At 30.0% G+C, this 25,987-nt stretch overlaps 1 protein-coding gene across 1 annotated transcript in view; it reads right to left on the reverse strand.

The window, feature by feature from the left end:
• The window catches only part of LRR (capping protein regulator and myosin 1 linker 1 leucine rich repeat protein), a 141,669-nt gene that overhangs the window by 63,714 nt on the left and 51,968 nt on the right, over nucleotides 1–25,987 (reverse strand). The window contains exons 11-17 of the mRNA XM_075368286.1: nucleotides 22,318–22,505; nucleotides 19,812–19,889; nucleotides 16,334–16,515; nucleotides 13,637–13,788; nucleotides 8,540–8,682; nucleotides 6,561–6,814; nucleotides 6,193–6,358 (exon numbers count right to left, since the gene is read on the reverse strand). Of these exons, the coding sequence (XP_075224401.1) occupies nucleotides 6,193–6,358; nucleotides 6,561–6,814; nucleotides 8,540–8,682; nucleotides 13,637–13,788; nucleotides 16,334–16,515; nucleotides 19,812–19,889; nucleotides 22,318–22,505 (1,163 nt within the window). The remainder of the gene's footprint in view (nucleotides 1–6,192; nucleotides 6,359–6,560; nucleotides 6,815–8,539; nucleotides 8,683–13,636; nucleotides 13,789–16,333; nucleotides 16,516–19,811; nucleotides 19,890–22,317; nucleotides 22,506–25,987) is intronic.

The raw sequence follows: 25,987 nt of genomic DNA on the forward strand, positions 1-25,987 counted from the left end.
ACATTCAATAAAGAGGCTTATGGCTACTGCTTTTTTGGGACAAAAAGGTATCTTGCTTGTCAAACTTAGTGACTGCATTATTGCTGTGAATGTCAAAATATATTGAAAAACATTAAAAAATCATAGAAGAGTTATAAAAAACTAAACGACATGGTATGCTATCCTGCAAGATTTTGTTCTGCACAGTAAATCAGAAAGTGAGGCAATTAGAAAAATTTTGTTAGAAAATTTTAAATCATTTACCTTATAGACCTGACTTACCTCACAGTGATTATTTTCTTTTTAATCTTAACAGTGGCTTGCATTACAAAGGATGGACGATGACAACAAATTGAAAAATGTCAATATTACATGGTTTAAGTCACTCGCGGCAAATTTCTTGAAGAGGAAATGAAAAAGCTAGTGAAATGCTATGTAAAATATGCTGAAGTTGAAGTTAGCTATGTAGAAAAGTAATAAGTAAATTTAGATTTTAAGCATAAGTAAAAAGGTTTGTTCATAATTTTTCAGTTTTGTTTTTATTTCAAAATGGACCTTACTTTAAAAACACACTCATAATAAAAATCTGAACTGTTTAAAACTCAATGAGCTTGTCTTAAAAAATAACTGAATTTTAAAAATTTGTTCTTCAATTACCAAATAATTTTTTTTTAACGAGAAGCAGACGGGTCAGATAATCTAATTAGATTATTTATTAAATTTATCCAGAAACAAGAAGCTTATGACCAACTACAATATCATAATGATAGATGCTTTGTATAGCATATGAATTACGTTATACGAATGAAGAAATATGTCTGTCTCGTGAGAACTCTTTAAAAACTGCAGTTACAAGATACTAACAATTCCAAGTGTTAGCAATACTGAGGACTTATAATAATAGATAAATATTAAAAAATCCTCCTCTATGAATCATGAGACCTTGCCGTTGGTGAGGGGGCTTGAGTGCTCAGGGATACAGAGTAGCTGGACCGAAGGTGCAACCATATCGGAGAGGTATCTGCTGAGAGCTGGACTAAGGAATGATTCCTGAAAGAGGGCAGCAGCTCTTTCAGTAGTTGTTAGGGGCGTGAGTCACAATGACTTAAACGGCCATATCAACATCACTCAGTCCTCTGAGTACTGCGCAGCTCAAAGCAATGGAAAACTACAGCTGTTTTTTTTCCAAGAAAATGTGGCTCTCTGCATTTTCAAAAGCAATAATGGAGGCGCCTTCCTTGGTAAAATATTCTGGAGGTAAAATAGTCCCCCGTTCAGATCTCCGGGTGGGGACTACTAAGGAAGGGGTCACCAGAAAAGTAAAAAATAACATTCTACGAGTCGGAGTGTGGAATGTTAGAAGCTTAAAAATGGTTGGTAGGGTAGAAAATTTAAAAAGGGAAATGGATTGGGTAAACGTGGATATAGTAGGAATTAGTGAGGTTCGGTGGGAAGAGGAAGGCGACTTTTGGACAGGTGACTTTAGAGTAATTAACTCAGCGTCAAATAATGGGCAGGCAGGAGTAGGTTTCGTGATGAACAAGAAGATAGGGAGGAGAGTGGAGTACTTCAAGGCGCATAGCGATAGAGTCATTGTAATAAGGATAAAATCAAAACCTAAACCGACAACGATTGTTAACGTCTATATGCCTTCAAGTGCCCATGGTGATGATGAGGCAGTGTGTATACAAAGAAATTGACAAAGCAATTAAACACATAAAAGGGGATAAAAATTTAATAATAGTTGGAGATTGGAATGCAAGCATCAGAAAAGGCAAGGAAGGAAATATTGTGGGGGAAAAGGAATCAAAGAGGAGACTGACTTGTTAAGTTTTGTATGAAGAATAATTTATTAACTGCCAACACCCAATTTAAAAATCATAATAGAAGAATATACACTTGGAAAAAGCCAGGCGATACCGCAAGGTATCAGATAGATTATATCATGTTTAAGCAAAGATTTAGAAATCAACTCGTTGACTGCAAAACTTACCCAGGAGCAGACATTGATAGCGACCATAATTTAGTGATAATGAAATGTAGATTGGGGTTTAAAAACCTGAAGAAAAGGTGTCAGACGAATCGGTGGAATTTAGAGAAGCTTGAGGAAGAGGAGGTAAAGAAGATTTTTGAGGAGGACATCGCAAGAGGTCTGAGTAAAAAAGATAAGGTAGAAAATGTAGAAGAAGAATGGGAGAATGTTAAAAAGGAAATTCTTAAATCAGCAGAAGCAAACTTAGGTGGAATAAAGAGAACTGGTAGAAAACCTTGGGTTTCAGACGATATATTGCAGCTGAACGATGAACGTAGAAAATATAAGAATGCTAGTGATGAAGAAAGTAAAAGGAACTATCGGCAATTAAGAAATGCTATAAACAGGAAGTGCAAACTGGCGAAAGAAAAGTGTTCAGAAGTGGAAAGAGAAATGAACATTGGTAAAATAGACGGAGCATAGAGGAAAGTTAAGGAAAATTTTGGGGTAGAATTTGTGTTAAACAAAGATGGTACACCAATATATAATACGAAAGGTAAAGTCGATAGATGGGTGGAATATATTGAAGAGTTATACGGAGGAAATTAATTAGAAAATGCTGTTATAGAGGAAGAAGAGGAAGTTGAGGAGGATGAAATGGGAGAAACAATACTGAGATCTGAATTTAAGAGAGCATTAAAAGATTTAAATGGCAGAAAGGCTCCTGGAATAGATGGAATACCTGTAGAATTACTGCGCAGTGCAGGTGAGGAAGCGATTGATAGATTATACAAACTGGTGTGTAATATTTATGAAAAAGGGGAATTTCCGTCAGACTTCAAAAAAAGTGTTATAGTAATGATACCAAAGAAAGCAGGGGCAGATAAATGTGAAGAATACAGAACAATTAGTTTAACTAGTCATGCATCAAAAATCTTAACTAGAATTCTATACAGAAGAATTGAAAGGAGAGTGGAAGAAGTGTTAGGAGAAGACCAATTTGGTTTCAGGAAAAGTATAGGGACAAGGGAGCAATTTTAGGCCTCAGATTAGTAGTAGAAGGAAGATTAAAAGAAAAACAAACCAACATACTTGGCGTTTATAGACCTCTTTTTTCTTGTTTAGCCTCCGGTAACTACCGTTTAGATAATTCTTCAGAGGATGAATGAGGATGATATGTATGAGTGTAAATGAAGTGTAGTCTTGTACAGTCTCAGTTCGACCATTCCTGAGATGCGTTTATAGACCTAGAAAAGGCATTCGATAACGTAGACTGGAATGAAATGTTCAGCATTTAAAAAAAATTAGGGTTCAAATACAGAGATAGAAGAACAATTGCTAACATGTACAGGAACCAAACAGCAACAGTAACAATTGAAGATATATAATAAGAAAGGGAGTCTGACAAGGATGTTCCCTATCTCCGTTACTTTTTAATCTTTACATGGAACTAGCAGTTAATGATGTTAAAGAACAATTTAGATTCGGAGTAACAGTACAAGGTGAAAAGATAAAGATGCTACGATTTGCTGATGATATAGTAATTCTAGCCGAGAGTAAAAAGGATTTAGAAGAAACAATAAACGGTTTAGATGAAGTCCTACACAAGAACTATCGCATGAAAATAAACAAGAACAAAACAAAAGTAATGAAACGTAGTAGAAGTAACAAAGATGGACCGCTGAATGTGAAAATAGGAGGAGAAAAGATTATGGAGGTAGAAGAATTTTGTTATTTGGGAAGTAGAATTACTAAAGATGGAAGAAGCAGGAGCGATATAAAATGCTGAATAGCACAAGCTAAACGAGCCTTCAGTAAGAAATATAATTTGTTTACATCAAAAATTAATTTAAATGTCAGGAAAAGATTTTTGAAAGTGTATGTTTGGAGTGTCGCTTTATATGGAAGTGAAACTTGGACAATCAGAGTATCTGAGAAGAAAAGATTAGAAGCTTTTGAAATGCGGTGCTATAGGAGAATGTTAAAAATCAGATGGGTGGATAAAGTGACAAATGAAGAGGTATTGCGGCAAATAGATGAAGAAAGAAGCATTTGGAAAAATGTAGTTAAAAGAAGAGACAGACTTATAGGCCACATACTAAGGCATCCTGGAATAGTCGCTTTAATATTGGAAGGACAAGTAGAAGGGAAAAATTGTGTAGGCAGACCACGTTTGGAATATGTAAAACAAATTGTTAGGGATGTAGGATGTAGAGGGTATACTGAAATGAAACGACTAGCACTAGATAGGGAATCTTGGAGAGCTGCATCAAACCAGTCAAATGAGTGAAGACAAAAAAAAAAATTAAAAAATATGACATGTATTTTCTATTGGTAGTAATTTAACAGATTATACTCATTTAAGGATGGTTAGAGCTTAATATTACATTAAAAGTTGTCTTTTAACCATCTCATGAACTGCTTTTGGTAGAAAAAATACAGCTCATGAGTATATATCAAATAACTGCATTAAAATGTTTAATTAAGTGATAGAAATATTCATCTGATTGTTAACATTTTCAGATGATTGACTCTCATTAAGTAGTTGTGCTTTGTCAACAGATTCTAATTTTTCTTTCCTATAAAAATAAAAACATGATTAATTTTTTTTAAATATACAGAGTGTTCAGGGACGTATTTCTCAAACTTCAGGTACTGATTCCGGACAACAAAATTAGCAAAAATGATCATATTACCTGCAATAACTCAACAACCATCTGCAACAATGAATTTTTACAAATGAGGTGTCATTTTGTTCAAAAGAAAATGCTTAATAAGTTTGTAATAAGTAAAAATTTGATCTAATAAATAATTACAAACATATTGAAGATTAGAAAATTATGACGGCCACATTTTGAAATTTTTGAAGGTGATGTTTTCAAAATTTTTTATTTTTTAGAATAAGACATATTAGCCAAATTTAATTACAACGGGTTTACCTCTTTTCCTGAGAAATAATTTCTTTGTTGAAAATCACAAAATGGCGTCTAGAAGGAATAAAGCAAAATTATGTCAATATGAACTTTTTGCTCATTTTGGTTTCCTGAATCAGTATGTGAAGTTCAGGGAATATGTCTCAGAACATTCAGTATATTAGTTGTTAAATTGGATATAACAGTATATAAAAGTACATTCATTTCAAACTTCTAAAATGGATATATAACAATGATATGATCACTCATTGGGGTGTGCTAATATTGTTAAGTGAACATCTATATGTGAACCATAATATATTCAATCGTCAACACAAACTAAATCATACTTTTTGAAAATTTTCAGTTAAGTATATTTTACCTACCTATATGTTATCTTCCCATGTGAATCAATTTTTACACCTAAAAGATCCCAAATCTGTTGAACTAATAAAATTCTGAGTATTATTCTGTTTGAATGCAGGGCTACTTTTCTTACTCTAATCCAAGATGTAATTTAGTTAATTTATCTATAAATTGATAATTAAATATTTTGTTTAATATTACTGGTTTATATAGACATGGAAGTAAAATTACATCGTGACTTCATTTCACACTTAGTTTCAGTAAATTATTATACTTTTATACTTAATACATTATTATATTATTATTACATTCGTAACGTTTCAGTTTAAGGTGCTAATATTGATAATATACAATGTGCATTATAAATAAATGGATTCTTATTTCCAAGTACCTATACTAAATTATAATTATAAACAGAAAAATATGTTTGAATAATATTGCAACAAAAATATCTTTATATTTTCTGCACTGCAGAAAAACAGCGTACATGTATACATTGCAAATAGCAATCTATATTAAATAGCAATTAATATGAAATACAGTACACTGCAAAATCAAATACTGTAAGCCAAGCTTTACTTTTATTCTAAAATAAAAGCACAAGAAATGCAATTTGTAACAAAATCACAACATTTTCATTCATTGTTTTTCTTTCCAGATATGAAAAGAGTAACATGGATATGAAATGAGCAAATAAAGAACAAGAAAAGTTGAACAACGATTGTAATGACTTTTCAACATGGCAAGATACACCAGAGACAATACCAATATATACATGAAATTTATTACTGTTCTTGAGAACATTTGCTGGGATAAGAAAAAAATATTATTAAACACTACAAATCATTAAAATCACCTAAAAATGAGTTTTACTGTAAATAATATGATGCTGAATTTTCTCTTTTAGCCTATTATGGTAAAACAAACAAATTCCTTTTCACTACTAAAAAATAAGTACTATACCTGTTGAAGTCTAAAAGCTTGGCCATTACTATATTTTTTGGGCGAAACGTTTCTGTACAATATTTCTTGTATTCTTTTCATAACAGTATCTGTTTTTTCAGCTGATACTTTCATACAAGGTAGGACATCATAAATTGGCAATGGCATATATCGTACAGTATAATTGCTAGAAAACAAAATATATGTTAAACATTAGTACACTAACAAGATAATAGCACAACAGAAGAGTCATTGACATATCATACTATATATCATTTTAATGTAAAATTACGCCAATAATTTTTCTAAATAAAATTTGCAAACTTAATTGTTTTAATTTATAAATTATTTTTAACAGAACATTTAAATATTATCTGAAAATTAGTCACCTCTCTAATGCATAAGCCAAATCATTATATCCCTGAAGTGTGATATTATTACGATCATAAAGAATACTACGTATTCTTGAATTAATTTGAAGAGCTTTTGCAAGTAATCTTGCACCTGCATCACCCATCAAATTTCCACTGATGTCAATTGTCTGAAGGCACTGATTTCCTCCCAAGGCATTGATAAGATTATGTAAATCTGATTTTAGCCTTGAGTCTGGGATAGCTAGGGTCTGTAACACACAATCTTCTTCCTAAAATAATAAAAAAATGTTAAAAAATACATATAAACATAACCCAAAAATAATATTCATTATACACGCTACAAAAGCTAATATATATTTCAATATAAATTTGAGTCTATATAAAAAGCCTGCAGATTTTAATACAGCAAAATTCAATGAGTGAAGTGAATAAAAATCAGTAAGTACTTATAAGAGAGTACTTATTAAGTAACATACGGTCTGAAACGAAAAAGTAAGTACTGATTTTGATGAGAATAAACGTTTACTATTACTGACAAGTTAACACTTAGTGTATTAAGTGAGTACTGGAAATAATCAGTAATTATTTGTTGCAACATAAGTAAACACTGATTGAATGACATCATCGCACGCACGTATTTGGTGTCAAACAAGTTGAATCATACCTGACACACACAATAATCCCATATAGGCAGATAGAACTTTACGGACTGAGCTATTTCTCCATATCCTACTGCCATGCGTACTTCCAGGCCAAGATGCATATACACTTGTGAATCTTTCTATAGCGTCACAGGTTGCCTGTACATTAATGCTTGCATAACCTTTCCTATTTATATAGGAATCTCCTAATTTCGATGGTTTTGTAATTTGTACGCGAGTGCAATCCAAAGCGCCTATAACAGTAGGAATTTTAAAGCGCGATAACCACTTTTCTTGCGCTTCATTAACTTCTTCCATTTCAGAAAAATGAATCCACTCCGCAGCCCATTCATTAACTTTATTTAGGACGTAATTAAACGTTTTTCTAACAGTCATCCTGTTAACCCCGAAGTCAATACCTGACTGATAGCCAGGATCACTGAGATAATGCAAGAATATTTCCATCTTCAAATCCGATCTCAAAGCACCAGCTCTTGTTTTATTACTTTCATCTAAAAATGTCTGTGCCAAATCCGCTACAGATTGTTTTTAAAGCGAAGTAACTGTATTTACTTGGACTAATTTCTCGTCGCTTTTTGTACACTTTACACTCACACATTTTCATAAAAGCTGCCATATCTGTAAAAGAGTTTTAAGTCAGCACAGGACCAACCTGAAATATGAGCAAGTAAATACTGAAAAATATCGAAAACTGTTCTGTTTTATTCTCACAATTTCAAGTAAGTACTGAATACCACAAGTATCCACTGGTAATTATAAGTGAATACTGGAGTTGCAAGTAAGTACTGGTGGAAGTCAAGTAAATAATTATTTTTTCATTCTCATTTTCTTCAGTGATTAAATGAAAAACATGTAAAAGGTTTTACTTATTTTTATTCACTGTAGCCAATAAACCAACATTATAGCAACTCATAATACTCGATTATAATTGAAAACTTTATTTCTTAATTACTTTGTTAAATTTCAATTAAATATGCTTGTTACATTGCCTGTGTATTTTGAACCTTTTTTTTTTGAAACCTGTAATTTTAAATAAAAAAAAGAAAGGTTTTTACTAGTAAAATATCCCCAGCATATGTTTTTTGACACCTATAATTTGTTAGACTTTTTAAAAACAAAATTAATTTGAAACCAAATATGTTATCATAAAGTAATAAAGATTTAGTTTCTTTACATTTTGAGAAAATTTATAATCTAATTACTACAAGCAATTCATCAATGCATGTTGAGTTCCAGTAGTGTTGCTGATTCTGGACAGTCGACACCCAGTATGAAAATTATCTAAATTAAATATTTATTTTCAAAGAAAATGGTAACAAGAAAAAAAAATACCTGAATCATCTGAACAACAGCATCCATAACAGCAGCAGTATGTTTTGCTTTCATGTTACCAAGATTACGACCCATATGTAAATGTTTTATTGATTTATTTTTGCTTACTGCTGTAACAACTGCAGCAAGATCTACATCCATATCTAAAAAAAAAAAAAAATCACCAATAAAATCAATGTAAACTGAAGTTAGATTTTAATATTAAAACTTAAAAACATTCTGTTTAAATGACCATCAAAATCATGAGATCTGTACCACAGTAATTTTACAGTAACCGTTACCTAGTACAAATTACATCAATCAACTTTGCACTTTTACTTGAAAGTCCATGCTTAGGTTTAATGTATCTATTGTAGCACCATATGATTAGGCACCAGTATGACACAAAGTAGATTCGAAAAGCAATCACAATCTTAATGAAATGTATAATAAGCACGTCAGTTCCAATAAAGATTCACAGCTTAGCTGTTGCTATAATAAGAAGGTAACTTATTGTAGCTGCTGCTCCCATAGCAGTTATATAATGAGTTGTGAATTTCACAAATCTTTATTAAATTTCTATTAAATTATGTTTTCTGGTTTTAAAGAATATTGTTTGTTGGTCACTGGCTACGGTAGCATTATATAGGTTCCTTCAAGTTGCAATGAAAACATAACTTTAAACATACAGATTTCTTAAACTTATTCACTTTTCTTTTTGAGCGTCCCACCAATTGATATAAATCTGATTCTAAAATGAATATTGAATTTGGTTCCCAATTTATTGATAACTAAATGAGGGTATGATGATGATTCACCACACTTTAAATTTTCCAATTTCATCCTGTATTCAAAAATTACATGTTTGTGTATTGCACTACGTGTATCCTTATATTACTATATCTTACTTACATTTATGAGGGATATCTCTAAAGTAAGTAAGGAAAGCTATAATTTCTCTCCTTAAGGTTGGCGAGCCTATGTCGTTTATAGCCTTGCTAGTAATGTACACACTGCATTGTTAAGTTGTTGTGTTGTAGTTTCTTTGATTACGTGTGAGTTATTATGTTATAAAATGAATAGGAAAATCGATGTTACCGTCAATTGTGAAATACGTGTAGTCATACGTTTTTTAAACGACAAAAATTTTACGCCGCCTGAAATTCATAGGCAGTTGGTTGCTGAGTATGGTGATAATGTAATGAATGAAAGAAACATCCAAAAATGGTATGAAAGGTTTAGAAATAACAGAATTAATGCGCATGATGAAGAACATTAGGGGAGGCCCTGAATCACCGAGGACTTGTTGAAACACATCAATGATGAAATCAAAAAAGATCATCACTCAACAATTTCCAACCTGACCCTTTCTTTATCCTGATGTTTCAAGAGCTGTTACTGGTCGCATTGTTCATGACCATTTAGAATTCAGAAAGGTTTGTGCATGTTGGGTGCCACGTGTCTTAACAGAACATCACAAAAAAAAATCCGAATGGGATCTGCTTTGGAATCTTTGGTGTACTACACAGAAAAAGGTGATAAGTTCCTTAATTCAAGTGTTACCGGTGATGAAACACGGATTTCGTATTACATGCCAGAGAGGAAACGCCAGTCAAGTGAATGGTGTCATCCTCAATCACCAACCAGACCAGTCAAGCCACAGTCATTTGGACACAAACTGATGCCCACAGTCTTTTGGGATCAGTTTGGCATACTGCTGATTGATTTCATGCCACTTGGAACAACTATAAATGCAGAAGCCTACTGCGAAATCTACTTAAGTTACAGCGTGCCATTCAAAATCAGTGACGTGGGTGGCTGACAAACACTGTCATCCTACTGCATGATAATGCACATCCACATGTTGTGGGTCTGATACGTGATTTACTAAGAACATTTGGATGAGAAATTTATGATCACCCACCATATAGTCCGGACTTAGCTCCTTCTGATTACCATTTGTTTGGGAAATTGAAAGAATTTTTCAGTGGTAAGCAATTCGCGGGCGGTGATGAACTTAAAAATGCTGTTAATCAGTGGCTAAATGAACTGGTGGCAGAAGAATACGATGAGGATATATTGAAGCTGGTGTATCGACATGATAAATCTCTTAATTCATGTGGCGATTATATAGAGAAGTAGTATAAGTATGTAGTTTATAAGGAATAAAAAATATAAAGTTTTCAGAATAAATTTTTTCACAGTGGAAAGGTCTCTTTACTTTAGAGTTAATCTCTCATATTTCTTTAAACCATAATTACTTATCATTCTCTTATTATAAAAAAAAATCCACCATTAGAAACTAATGTCATCTGATAATGAAAAAGTTTATTATTATAACTACTACTTATTAATGTACTAAGAAGATAAAAAATTCCATGAATATTTATTGATTTTACCAAAAAGCATAATTTACCATAACTCTAACTCATTAGAACAGTAGCTGTAATTAATATTTTGTAAATACCTGTAAATATATATTACATTTATTGTCAGTGACTTTCTTTTTATTCTCTTTCTATTTTAATTCTCTTGCTATTGTAATAAATTGCTTATTAACCATTTAAAATATATCTATTGTAGCTAAATTATTATTTTGTATAATATATCTAAAGTATTACAATAATAACTAGTAATGATGAATGATTCAAAACTTCCTACCTGGATTTTCAACATTTCTGTTTATATTTACTAACATAGTTTAATTTTTTCAAGTCCAAATTTCAAAGGAAACAAAACAGATTACCTATATTTTTTACATTAATAAACTGATTTAATTATTGAACAGTAGTCACAGAGCGAACATGGTTCATGGAAAACCTCAGTTCTTGAAAACTAAGATAACTATTTTAAGTGCTAGTTGTTTTTTCAAGCTAGAAGGAGAAAATGCAGAGACAAAAGAAAATTAGTTATAAGTATATATTACAATTCCTTTTTCTCATTAGTTTACAATTAGTCAAAGAAATTGAAGCTAAAAGAAAAGAATCTCAGAACACTGAGTTTACTCAACTTTCAACTTGTAAAAATAAGTGCACAATTTTTATGTTGATTAACTGTTTCCAACTTCAAAAAACTCAAATAGAACCTCGAAGATAGTATGCCCCATTTGCAACACAATTTCCAACACAAAAGTATAGAAAACTGTAAAACATTGGATTTGATTTAAAAAACTCAACAGGAACACGGTTAAAGCTGGAGCTTTAGCTCATGCAATTCCAGTAATAGCCAGTCCAACACAAATTTATTTTAATACAACTGCTTTTATTAATAGCATTTAATAAAAATGGTAATAACAGATTTTGTTTCTGTGTTGATAAAATATAAAAATGTTTTTTTTTAAATTAATAAAAAATACAGGTACTCTTAAAACTAGAAAAAAATACAAGTACTCTTAAAAATAAAAGAAACATATAAAAATGAAACCCCCCAAAAAACTAACAAAAACTTAATTTTTAGTTTTATTTAAAATATTCATGAATAAAAATAAATATTCCTACATTTAACTACCATCCAAAAAAAGTACAATATATATAAGTGAATTGCTAACACAAAAATTAACAGAATAAAATCAGAGGTCCACCTCTTATTTTACTACCTACATAGTAATATATGAAATATAATAGAAACAATTTTGCAACTATGTACTCACAGGTGAGTAGCCACAGGAGAGAACAACTTAAAACTACAGATGTATTTTCTATGATTGTCCTCTCTTTTAGAAGCTCAATTAAACTAATTATTTCTTTGTAAAAATAAATCTCTAAAAAAATTCAGGTTGGCTATCATTTTAATAAAATAAGGTTAATTTAAAATAACAACAAAAAATCAGAACCTTGACTACCTGTTTCTGTGTTGTGTAGTCCTAAATATAAAATCATTTTACAAATAACAGCTCATAAACAACTGAAGGTACAAATCTGAAATTTAAGGGGTAATAAGTTAATAGAACGAGTTATCTTGTATGCAAATTTAAGTGGGTGTTGAATAACATCCGCCTTGGTTTATTACCTTGGTTTGGATTAATTATTCTATATTCTTATATTGGTATTGCTAAAATGCAGTCAGTCATTTCTGAAGTTTTCATACAAAAACTTTCCAGTGTGTTTATAAAAGTCTGATGACAAAGTGCACAAAATATCAGACTGACTGGCAGACTTTTTTGTCATAACCGGTTAATATAAATTTCCAAACAACAATCTTTTTTATAAAATAATATTCACTCACCCCATAACTTACAATTCAAACAGATTTCTATCTATATATTTAAAATAATTGACAAAAGACTTGACAGAGTTCCCTCCCCCCGCCCAAGCCATTGAACTGATTTAAATTTTTTTTTTAAATGAAAGCTTATAGCAGATCCCTAGATATGTAATCAATGGTCACCTGCCCCCTCTGTCCTACATTTTCCAAGGATATCAAATAAATACATCTGGTGTCATTCTATAAAAATGTCCATATCAATAAACAATTTCAATACTGAATTGAAATAAAACAAATTAACAAAAACAAAACTAGCCACCACCTCCATGAAAGAAGAAAGTAATAAAAAAGTAATCTTGTGAAGCTAGGTCTAGCACTAGCGCTGCGTAGCAGCTTGTCAAGTGCTAGTGAATTATTAAGTTTTAAATAAAAGTACAACGGGAATATAATATATATAAAAACTAGATTTACTGCTTTTCATACTGTTTTTACCTTTACAACAAATATTTTTATGTTAGTAGTATGATACTCGTTTGTTTTTGTTTTTTTCATGTTACATCATAATTTTAAAAATGCATATTTATACCTGTAGTTATCAAGCTGTCAAATGTGCATTGTTTTTTTTTTTATGTAATAAAAATTATTCATTATAAATTATCATCAAGATGCATAGAGCAAAAAAATTTACTTCTTATCTGAAGTGGAAACAAATAATCAAAATGAATAAATTGCTGCATGCAATAAATGTACTTACAGAATGTAAACATTTAAATTTAGTACATCTCTGTGAGTACAGTGTATTGCTTAAAAGGAACGAAAGAGACTCTTTTTGAATGGAAATTGGTTAGTGTTTAATAGAAAGAAATAAAACAAATTATATAAATGAAGATAACTCAAAATTAAATGAAAACATACTATTTTCTGTGATGTCTAATGTTCCAATAGATCTTACGCCATGAATACAAGATTCAAGTACATGAGCACCTTGAGATCCGAGATTGTTACATGACATATCTAATGTAATATCTGTAGTTGACTCATTACACGCTAAACCAAGCAGCAAATTCCTGTTTAAAGAACAAATTTATTATTATTAAGCACATATTTAAACTGTAACTGCAAAAAGGAAAAGGCAAATAATTTAGGATAAATTATATAAATAAATATAATTATTATTTATTAGTTGTTGGTCTATGACTGGATAAGACCAAAACTAATGAAATGTAATTGATCATATTACTTCCTGTTCAATACAATACAATTATAAAATAAGAAAATCCTACTTCGCATGAAATAGGTTAAATATATAAACCTTTATATAATTTTTTTTAAACATTGTTTTATTCACTTATATATTAACTTGTTAAAATATTAATTTAGCAAAATAAATATTAACTTAGCAAAAACAATTTTTTTGTTATCGTTTGTATTTGTTCAATTGCAATGTGTAACATTTAAATACATACATATATTTAAAAGAGATTATCCAGAAAGTAAATTTTCAAGGGCTATTAAAAAAGATCAAGATTATAGGTAAAATTTTATTGCTTTTTGAAGAACAAATCTTAGACTATTTTTCTACATAGTTCCTGCCATTCTTGAGGCACCCTTAGAAGTTGTATCCCTTAGTCATAGAGTGATGCCACCTGTGATGCAAGGCAAATATTAACAAATTTTTCAACCTTATCATTGTGCAACTGTCAATCAGAAAGGAAGGTTTTAATTCACAAAACCAGATGATAGGTCCAGGCTGAGGGATGACTAAACTGTTCCCAGTCAAAGATTGTGAGGAGATGTTATGTTGTGGGACAGCATTGTCATTAATCAACACACCATTGGTAAGCAAGCTATATGATTTGTTTTGGTTTGTATTAAGTAAATTTTTTAGCATTTTACATTAGACATCACTATTTATCAGTACAAAATCATTAATAATCAAAGATGTTCATCGACCTGTTCATCATCATGCACGTTACTGTATCCTTCTTTAATCAACTGCATCTTTCTCTGTACCATGGGAACACTTATTGCATTTTCGTCATACACATCGCAAATCTGAAAGTGAATTTCAACCAGTATAATGTTCCTTGTATTCAGGAAATTGATCACAAATTGAATTTCACATGTAACTCTATTTTCTTTAACATTATAAACACATTCTAAGAAGCACACTGTACAGACTATATAACTAATTAAACATGGTATTATTTCCTTCCTACGTAACAAGGAACTCATCACAAACTGCATAGAATTGCAACTGTATCACTGGAGCTGCAATATTTGGAAACAGCATTTACTTTCTGGATATATCTCATATTTTAACGTAACTTCTGCACATTACAAAATGTAATGAAGTACGAGAAAGAGTGCAAAGATCACTCCTATTTGAAGGCAAGAAAAAATTAATTCAATCAAGAGCAAATTTAATTTTTAATACAACTGTAAAAAGTGAATATGCTTTGATAATTTTTTTTTACTTTAAGCCAAACATTTATTAATATTAAAGTATAAAATTAAGAAAAAACTACATTGTAATACTGAAATATAAATTAAAAAAAAAAAATCAAAATATTTAGTACTTGAAAATCAAATTTTTATAATACATAACTAATTTTAGAAGCAAATATTTTTTATACAGTAGTTTGCAGGAAAGAGCTTTAAAAAGTAACAAGATGCATATAACTGTAAAATACTTAAATAGGGGAAATATATCCTTAAAAGATCACATTCTGTAATAATTGCAGTGCACAGAAATTGAATGTCATAGTACGTTATTCACATTTTTTTAAAAATAAGTCATATTTGAAAGAAGAAATTCATTATCATCAATGATTCAAAAAACATACCTCCCTTATTTACACACTAACAACAGGGACACCAGTACTAGTTAATATGATAATGAATTTTAGTGGGTGAGAAAATGGAATATCTGACCAGGACTCAAGCCCAGATTCATCAGATGAGAGGCAGAGATACTATCCACTCTGCCAAGATCAGAATTTTATCTCTTGAGCACAAAATTGATGGAATTTCAGAAGCTGATCAAATAATGTGAAAGTTCAGAGAAATATATCCCCCACAGAGCACAATATCAACAGTTTATTACACTGAAAACAAAAAATAAAAACACAACAAACACCATCACGGATATTTTCAACAAAGCAGTCAGATGAAATTCTTAAGATTTAAGTAACGTGAGTTGCTATTTTTATGCTTTCTCATGCCTATGTATCTTACAGTGTAGAACACCTGCAGAGAAAATATAAGTGATTTTCCAGTATGAAGCTATATTTTTCCTTCATTTTTTGCAACCATGACAAGATGAACATTTCCCGTATTCCATGCTTTGACAGAGGAAAAAACACAATGTCTTGGTAATGAAAAGTGAGTTTATAGTAAAATGCCATCCGTAAGAAAACAAGACATTTCATTGGTTAATTTATTAAATTCAAAACACATTCCACAACCAGTGTTAACAAAACTTTTCTGACAACAGCAAGAACACTAAATCTAGAGTCAGAACCCAAAACAAATATTTAATGTAATTAGATGTAATCAACAAAACATATGCTTTATATATATGAGATAAAAAATGTAAAAGTAATTACTTACTTTAATGCTTCAAGTGGTAATTTACAATAGGCCATATTGAGGTATTTAAGACTAAGTGTGCTTGTGAAGAACTGCTTAAAGGATGGAGGGACTTCTTTCACTTTTTTTGAGCTGAAGGCATTTTTTGAAACATTCAAATGAACCAAATTTGTTGCACATCCTCGAAGTAGAGCTCCAAATACCTATAATGAAATTATGATTAAAATATACTGTAAATAAAGTATAATTTAAAATTACCATAAAACTGCAAAATTAAAATCCTAAATGTTTACACTTATAACTTAAGTAAATTATACATATGTGTAATAATTTATCAGATAACTTAAAATTCTGTTTATTTAAACACAAAATAAAACTCTGTTTTCATAATAATTAAACAATATACTTTTTACTTATTTCAAACTAGTTTTTAAATAAAAATACCAGCTACTTTGCATAGCCTTATTAGGATATAGATTGGAGTGAGCTATTTAAAATTACTGACATAAATTGTGGTGCTGAACACATTCATACTATACCTGATTTGGTTATGGTGCATGCAATGCTCAAAAAAATTCTACTAGGTAGTACAAAATATTTAATTTGCTTCCCTAATTCTGTTAAAAATGAAATAAAAAGTGTTGAAGATAGTTAGAAAACAAAACTTTTGAACGATTTAAATTATATATTTTTTTGCAGAAAGGATATGCATCTTACTTGCATGAAGTTGAACCTGCAGCTCTTAAAATAAAGATATAAAAAAAAAGAATTATTACAATGAATTATTGCAAAACGTGTTCGAGATGCGTTCCACGATAGTTGACTCAAGCCCACATAGACACCCGGATTCGTATTTCTTCTGAGCTCAAAGAATAGTTTGAAGTGGAAGTTAATTACTTAAATCCAAATGGAAAAGTCTTGAGTGGAAACATCCGGATTTGCCCACTAAAAAAATTCAAAACTCATGTATCAGCCGGTAAAGTGATGTTGACGGTCTTCTGTGACTTGCAAGGCCCAATTTTTAGTGACTATTTAGAAGAAAAACATACTACGAACAGTGAGTACTATTCTAACATGCTCTAACAGAAACTGAGAGCTGCGATAAGGTGAAAAAGTCAGGGTACTCTCTAAAAAGGTGTGATTCTCTTGCATGACAATGAGTGCCTCCACATTGTTCAGAGAACAGGAGAAACACTTGAGAAGTTAGGTTGGTAATAATGGGAGGAATCCAGAAGGGGACTAAATGGAATCCTTTTTCTAAGGCTAGAAGGTCCTTAAACAATGGTTCTTTATTATACTTCCCGCTGACACGCCTAAAACATATGTTATTCCATGAGAAAAATTTACCGGATCAGAGTAGGAATTCATGGGAAAATGTAAGGACTAAGATGACCACATTTTCACACTTCAACTTGGCTCTGGTTCTGCAAGTCAAGAGGATAGGAGTATAAATACTTCAGAAAAGACGAGTTAAGATCAATATAAGCGAGGAGTTATAATGGAAATCAGTTCAGAAGTTAGATTATGCATGTTTGTACAACGTGTGAAGTGACATCACAAACATTCTGTGAGGACAATGGGAGACCGAAGGAGGTTTTTCGGTGAGTGACTATAGACAAATTAGTGAAAGGAATAAAGTATTAAATTCATTTATAAATTGTTAGCGTAGTTTCATTTGTGAACAGGAAAAGTATCTGCAGTAAAAGAACTTTAGACTAATCTTATCTTCATAGTAATACAATACCAGTTGTTAGAGATGTAAATGTTAGCGGTCATGATAATATCTTTTGTCAATGGAACTGAATTCTGGTTTTTAATATTTAACAACTAGTAAATAAATCCTGACCTTACTTTATTTTCTATTTTGTATGTAACATTCTTTATTGTTATTATTGACACTGTTTATTATTAGTATTTTTGTGGTTGTGATTACTATTGTTGTTTATTGTTATTTATTACTATTGATTTGTCCTAGTTTATTTATGTTCTATGTATTCTTAAAATAATAAATTGTAATTATATAAACATTCTTAAATTGTCAATCTCCCAATATCCTGATCGAGCTGCAACATGCGACAATATGTTAATATTTTTCCCTCATACTGAATATTTTTTTCTCAGTTAAAACACTGTGATTTAGAATTATAAAATAAATGCTTATGTCTGGTAAATGCATTAAATTATATGACAAAATTTATTCAGCAGTAACTGTGATTAACATGTACAAGTTTGTCTATCACACTGTAATACCGAAGTTACTTTTTTATAACATATAAATAATTGTAGATCTGATGATTTTTCTTCTCTACAAGTATGTAACATATATAAAGTATAACATATAAGTATGCAAAACTTTTTTTTTTCTAACATCTTTTGCTGAAAAAAAATTTGAAAACTAAAAATTGCTAAAATGTAATAGAAAGTATGTCTTATTTATATTTACAGGAAAGTTTTCCAGATGGAAACGTGAAATCTTTTCAGAGTTCACATTATATCAATAGGACCTGATCAACAAAAAGTAGGTAAACATTCTCTATTCAAATGGGTAAAAAGTGTAGGCCTTAATAGACTCACAAAATAATGTTTTCTCAACATAAAAAAATAATAAAAAGATAGCCGTACTTTAAAATTGAAAAAAAATGCAGTTATGAACATTTTTATGAATATAATCAAAATATCCTGATATTTAATCATGTAGCTAATTTTGATATATTTTTCTAACTATTTATATACTATATATACTAATATACCATGAATGAATAGTACAAATTTACTACATACACCACATAAATAATCACCAGCTTTTATATTTCTTGATAAATCTAACATAATTATCTGGTGATATAGCAATAAAATTGGTAGGAGAAATACAGACTACAAGTCAAAAAATATATTTAAAAAATAATAAAAACAGTGCTACAATACAGCAGAAATTGTACCAAATTTTCTGGCCCATGCTAGCATGAATAAAAACAGAAATAAAATTCAGTGCACAAATGTGTGCGAGGCAAAATACAGGACCCATTCTGCAACCAAAAAGCAAATCTAATAATTTATCTTAAGTAATTAGTTAAAATAAAACACAAATGGGCAATTACAAACAAAACTGCTTAAGAAATCATTCAGAAGGATATAGCAAACACCAACATAATAATCCATAACAGTGACAACCAAACTTTTAAATTAGAAAAAAATTCCTTGAACTGGCATCAGACAATATCAGATAAGTTTTACAAGAAATATAACATTCATAATGCCTTTTTAACCCCCAATATAATCCAGATACTTGAAAATTTAATTTTCTGACCTGTGCTAATAACATATATGCAGTATAGTGAATAAAAACAAAATAAAACAATACCAATATAGAAAAACTGTTTTTCAAATTCATTTAAAAGATTTAAGTTTTGTATAAATCTGAGAATAATAATATAACAAATATCTTACTTTCAAACAGAAAAAAAAATGAATACAACAGATAGTAGAGAAACATACTCACAGATTCTAATGTGCAATCAGTCCCTGAGATATCTAGATGTGTGATCATATTTGGTTGAGCTAAAAAGTTACAAAGGTTCTGAAAAATAATCAATCACAAAATTACAATTAAACTAATGTCAATATGGAAAAAATTAATACAACATTTTTAAATAAACTGAAATCTAAATAAATATTCATAAATCAATTTACAGATTAACAAAGTAGCTTCTACATATATACTTATACTCATATATACAAGCTTCTACTACGGTTTCTGTAATTAACACTATAAACGTTTACTACACAAATTCAAAGAAAAGACTTCTTAATAAATTTACCTTCTACTGCCTAAAGATATATTAAGATGTTATGGAGATTGTATTGACCAAAATATACTCGAATATAGTCTACTTTCAGTTCACTTCATAATATGAAATAATAATTTTATTTCTGAAATAATTAAAAAAGTATCAAATAAAATTAGCAATACTTTTTTCACTTTCATTAACCTTGAAATAGGAATAAAAGATATACCTAAACAAAATAGATAACATTACTTGTCATTATATAACAGGTTCTCATTTAATAAGTAATTTTAAAAAGCTAATAATTATCATAAATTATAAATATAACATTATATTTTGAGACCAATAATGCAGCAAAACATAGTACCAGAATTCTTCTCTTAGGAGAAGGATTTATTCATTTGATTTTAATGTGTTTGTAACACAATCCAGCAATTGAAAAATATTTTATATTGACTAATACAAGTGTCATCTAGTGATGAAATGTATCCAGTTCAAAGAGTTATCCTTAAATGCAGTTTGGCAATACAGTGAGCCAAAGTAGATGTTGGAAAAGATGACACCATGTTGTGTAGATAGTAAGAGTCCACTGTCAGCAATATTTAACAAAAGAAAATATAATTTTTATTTTTAAACTGAGGAGGGGTGATTTCACGATTATAGAATTGAGGTAATATACAAAAGTACAAGTTTATCTCATAAATAGATATTCAGATGGTTCACACAGTTCAAAATTCCCTTGAAGATGAGGAGCCTCCTGGATGTTTGATTTCTGTTTGTAACACACCATTCATTGGTAAAACTCAATATTTTGCAAGATTTGTGCAAAAGATTTACTCTTCTCTAGTTTATACTGCATCCTTTTCAAAATCAAAGGAATGATGACTGTCGAATACAAGAAACATCCTTAGATTGTTTGTAGAAATGAAAAAATCTTGAATTAGATTGACTCAGATGTGGAAAATAATGGGAATTACCAGCAAGAAAATCTGTCTTCAAAAGTAAAAACAACACATCTACGTTTAGATGACAGTTATCACCCTGAATATGTTCAAGGAACAAACCATCATAGGAAATTTAATGTTCTGGAATGTTTATGGAGACGAATCACATATCAGTCCAAGTACTCAACATACGCCACTTAATTCCTTCATGACAATGCACTAGATCACCAATTGAGATTAATGCACCAAGTAATATTGTGAAAGAATTTTTGACCAATTACAATTATCCGTACTCAATCATACACCCTATACTCAGAAATTTGTCCCCCTGTAAATATTTCCTATTTCCAAAATAAAAATTGCTGTTAAAGGGATTTTTTAATGATGCTGAAAAAATCCACTGGCCAATGGAGATAGTCTTAGAGCTATAACAAAATAAAACTTGAAATAAGTTGTGCAAGTTATGGCAATTTTTATACTGATCCATTAAGAATAAACACAGAAAATATTTTTAATCTATTATAATGCTTCTGTTTTAATTTATGAAGTGTTCATCATTATTTAATTTTCTAGCATTTTACAGTATTTCATATCTGATGCACATGATAATCTGGAAGTCTGTAGATATTTAACATAGTTTTGTAGATTCTGGCCTGTAAACATCTAACTGCATCCCTTGCCACTTTAATCCCTAATTAAAATTTAATTACTTTTAATATGATAGATGCCCTACTGAAGTTTTAATTTAATATTACATTTACAAAATTATAAGATAAAGAAGTTGATAATTTAATGTCCCCATCCTTCCAATCCCATTCATCTGTCCAATTAAAATCCAAATTAGTCTGAAATTCCCAATCATTTTTTTAAAAAGAAAAATCTTGGAAATAGCCAACTATTTTATTTCATTTTGTAAAGGAAAGAGTTCATTAAAAAATCATGAGCAAAGTAGCCATCAACCAAAGAGGTTTCTTGGGATAATTCAAGTAACCCATCACTTTTGATAAGTAACTACACTTATACTTGCAACAGAATTTCATTGTTTATTCATTATAGGCTTCATTATTTAGTAAGATAGGATTATAATTTCACTTAATGAGATAATAAATAAATAGCATTTTAAGTTCATCCAGTAGTCTGAAAAACTGGTGAACCCAAAACATTTTTTTTGTTTTAGTTTATTAAGACGACTATATTTTCTTACTAACTAACTAAGCACTGAGCAATAGCTAAATTAAAATTTACTCCATAATTTCCATGGCATAACTCTACTTACATTTACATCTTCCTTAAGATTATTTCCACTTAAATTCAGGTAAGTCAGTGTGTTTGGCATAAGCTTATTGAGCGATAGTGCATGTGCGAGTTGGTTGACCCCTTTAGATGTGAGGCCACAGTGAGACAGATTTAGATGAATAAGACCCTTTGGAACTTTAGCCAGAGGGCTGCTCAGATGTGTTGCACCTATAAATTAATTCAGCAGAAAGATAATTAATTAAAGCCACACATGTAACAACAATGTTAAATAAGGCATAAAATAAATATACTACTACTTAATAAATATTACATTAAAGTAATTTTTCCATTTTTTAGTGTATATTACAAAATTAAGCATAAAAATATTTTTGAAAACCTATCAATAAGCTATGACTGGCCAATAAAATAAATACTTAGTAAAAGAAAAAATCATATCCAAGACTTATAAAAATTGATATATATAATTAGATCAAACATCAAATAGCTATCTTGCTATCTTCCATACTAAATTAATGAATTTAATAAATCCATGAATTTTCCTCTTCATTACTTTTCCAAAAGTAATGTTTAAAATGATCAAACAAATAATTGAAAAAACATAAAAGAAAACAATTGCAAAGCTTAAAGAATTTCACCAGAAGAACAAAAAGGCCACACTTCAGAACTCTTAAAAAAAATTATTCTAGCCATAACAAAAAATTACTCAAAATATATCACAATTAATGACTTTCATTACAATACTCATTTAAAAATCTTTTCTATAAAAAAAACTAATTTAATATAAAAACTATGCTACAAATTGTATGTTTTAGAGGCTTATTTTCCAGTGTAATTTGACTACTTTATAAGTATGTTTACACTGTTTTTATGGTGAAGGGAAATACTGGTGTACATGGTGACTATTACTTTTTGCTTCCATTTGACAGAAGAGTAAACAAACCTTTCAGTTAAAACTTCATAATTCCTGTTAAATGACAAAAGACAGTAAGAATTGAACAATTATTTTAATGTGCAAGATTCTCCTGAATCAGCATGGTTGAACAAAGTCTGTTAGATGATGAGATCAGTAAACAGAAAATCAAATATGAAAATTTTTAATACAGAATAGTGATTAAATTACTACTATGAATACTGATATTTCAGGTATGTATTACTGATTAAAAAAAATAGTATAATCAAGTTATCATTTTAAGAACCAAGCATATAATATTACAATTTTGGCTACTAAAAATTACAAGCCAGTAATAATAAAAATGTTGCTTTTATTGGATGGACTCCATGTTGTTTTCTGTAATGTATAAGCTATCTAGTACTATTTTTACTTGTGGTTAAAACCACAAATTGCAATATTTAATATACTTTTTATTGATGGAATTTTAGTAAATCATAAAAACTGCATTACCCTAGAAAAAATCCTAATATATAAAAAATAACAGTTTTCTTTTATTTTTAGACTTTTATGAAACTATTTCAATTTTTAAAAATAAATTTTCATAAAATATTAATAATTATAATTTATTTTTTTAATGATAAATTGGGTTTTAGTATAAATTTCTCCCTCTCTCTGTATATTATGTTTATATTATAATTTTGGAAAAAATAAAAATCATTAAAAAGAATATGATTTAATGTAATAAATATAGAATTTTAATACAACTGAATATGAGCGATATTGCGAAAACCAGTTATTGGAAATTTATAAGGTCAGTTTAACTTATTTAATTATTATTTTGGTAGTTTATACTTCATATAATATATGTAGAGCGTTCAACTTAAAAGAAGCTCAGTAGTTCATACTAAATGCATATTTTTGTAAAATGCATATATTCATGTGATATGGGTAAAATAATGTGGAAGATGTACAATTGGAGGTGTAGTGGGGAGGACTATTTATCGTCTGCACATTTTATTGCCAGTTTGTGTTGAGCACGGGCTTTTGAACAAGGTTGCATAATCATGTGTTGTTTGTTTGAATGCGTTTTAACTATTAAAGAACATGTATTTGTGATGGAAACTTATTTAGACAAAATCTCATGTATGTCTGAAAGTTCAGAGAGAAATTTGAAAAGGAAGTACTAGTGAAAAGTCTTATTCAGAAGTTAGTTAAAAGATTTCATGAAACAGATCCAATGTTACACCACAACATGCCCAAGACAGGTCAGTTTTAATGACAAAGTTGTACAGAACATGAAAGTGGTAGTTATAAGATCTCCTCATAAATCGTTGCAGAAACTAAGCTGGGAAAAAAAAACATTTTACTAGGTTCAGCCCACACTGCAGTGAGGATAATGCTGAAATGCTATTTGTATCAAATGCAAGTTCTCTGTGAGCTAACTAATGCTGATTATGCTAAGAGGGTTCACTTCTTTCAATGATTTGAGAATTTCATTAGAGGCAACATTGACTTTTTAGATCAAGTGTTTTTCACAGATAAAGCATGGTTTCACCTTGGTAGGAATGTAATGGTCAGAATTACCAGACCTGCAGTACTGAAAACCCACAGTTTGTTTGATTCTCCCCTACTCTTACAAAAAATAGGCATATGGTGTGTGGTTTCAAGGTGATGAAAGATAGGACCCCTTTTTTTAAAAAAAAAACTGGATGCTGCCACCTACCAAGAAATTATCCAACAATTCATAACCTTACTGCACGAGGATGAGCGTGACTGCTGGTTGCAATAGGACAGTGCCACTTGCCACACAGCTTGCTCTAACTATGGAGATGCTACAGGATTTTTTTCAGTGGAAGAAGCATTTCTAAAGGATTATGGCCACTAAGATCCAGGGATTTTAGTAAGATCAGGATCTGGCTAGTCCAGACTACTTTCTGTGGGGGTTCCTTAAAAGAAATTGTTTGTAGGAGCAATCCAGGAATACCTAACACCCTGCAGAAATTGAAGACAAATATTACCAATGTCATCCAGGAAATAGACAGGCTACAGCAAGCAAGAAAAGCAGGAACATGATCAAACGTTTTGACTAGTGCACAGAAATGATGTGGATGGACATCATTTTCAACAACTTCTGTAAATTATTATATAAGTGTTTGGCAATAACTATTATCTAAACTAAGAGATATATACAAATATATATGAGAAAGATAGAAAAAAGTATTTATTGAATGCTACACAAGTGGCATATGGAATTAAAGAGGACACTGAGGGTTTGAATTCATTTTAGTACTAGAATTGCATTTTTATGAATAAATTCAGATGTTCTAAATACACTAAAATTTATCAGAATTTCAAGAAGAGGATTAAAATAGTGGCTGGCAGTTAAAGAAGGATATTCATAAAAATGACTGTGTACTGAAAGAGTTAAGATATTTGGCAAAGTCTATTGTAGCTAGATCTTTCAACTTAAAATAACAATCAATCCAATTATTTCCATTTTTTAATCACTTTTATGCCCCCATGTATTAGTGATGAGAAGAGCTATTCCTAATAATGGAAGTAATATTACTTACACAGTACTAAGAAATAGGTAAGAGAACCCAAGTTACTAGAAACAATATCCACTTTTATCAATTGTAAAGTTATATTTCCATTACTATTTTTTAAAAAAAAATTTAAACCATTTCATCAATAATCATACCAATAAATGTTAAGTAAAGTTAAAAAAATATGAAATATACCTTTTGTAAAAAAAAATGTATAAAGCACTTATTTTCTCGAGTTACACTTCTTGTAT

This window comes from Lycorma delicatula, chromosome 6, assembly GCF_047948215.1.
Source record: "Lycorma delicatula isolate Av1 chromosome 6, ASM4794821v1, whole genome shotgun sequence".
Classification (NCBI taxonomy): domain Eukaryota; kingdom Metazoa; phylum Arthropoda; class Insecta; order Hemiptera; family Fulgoridae; genus Lycorma; species Lycorma delicatula.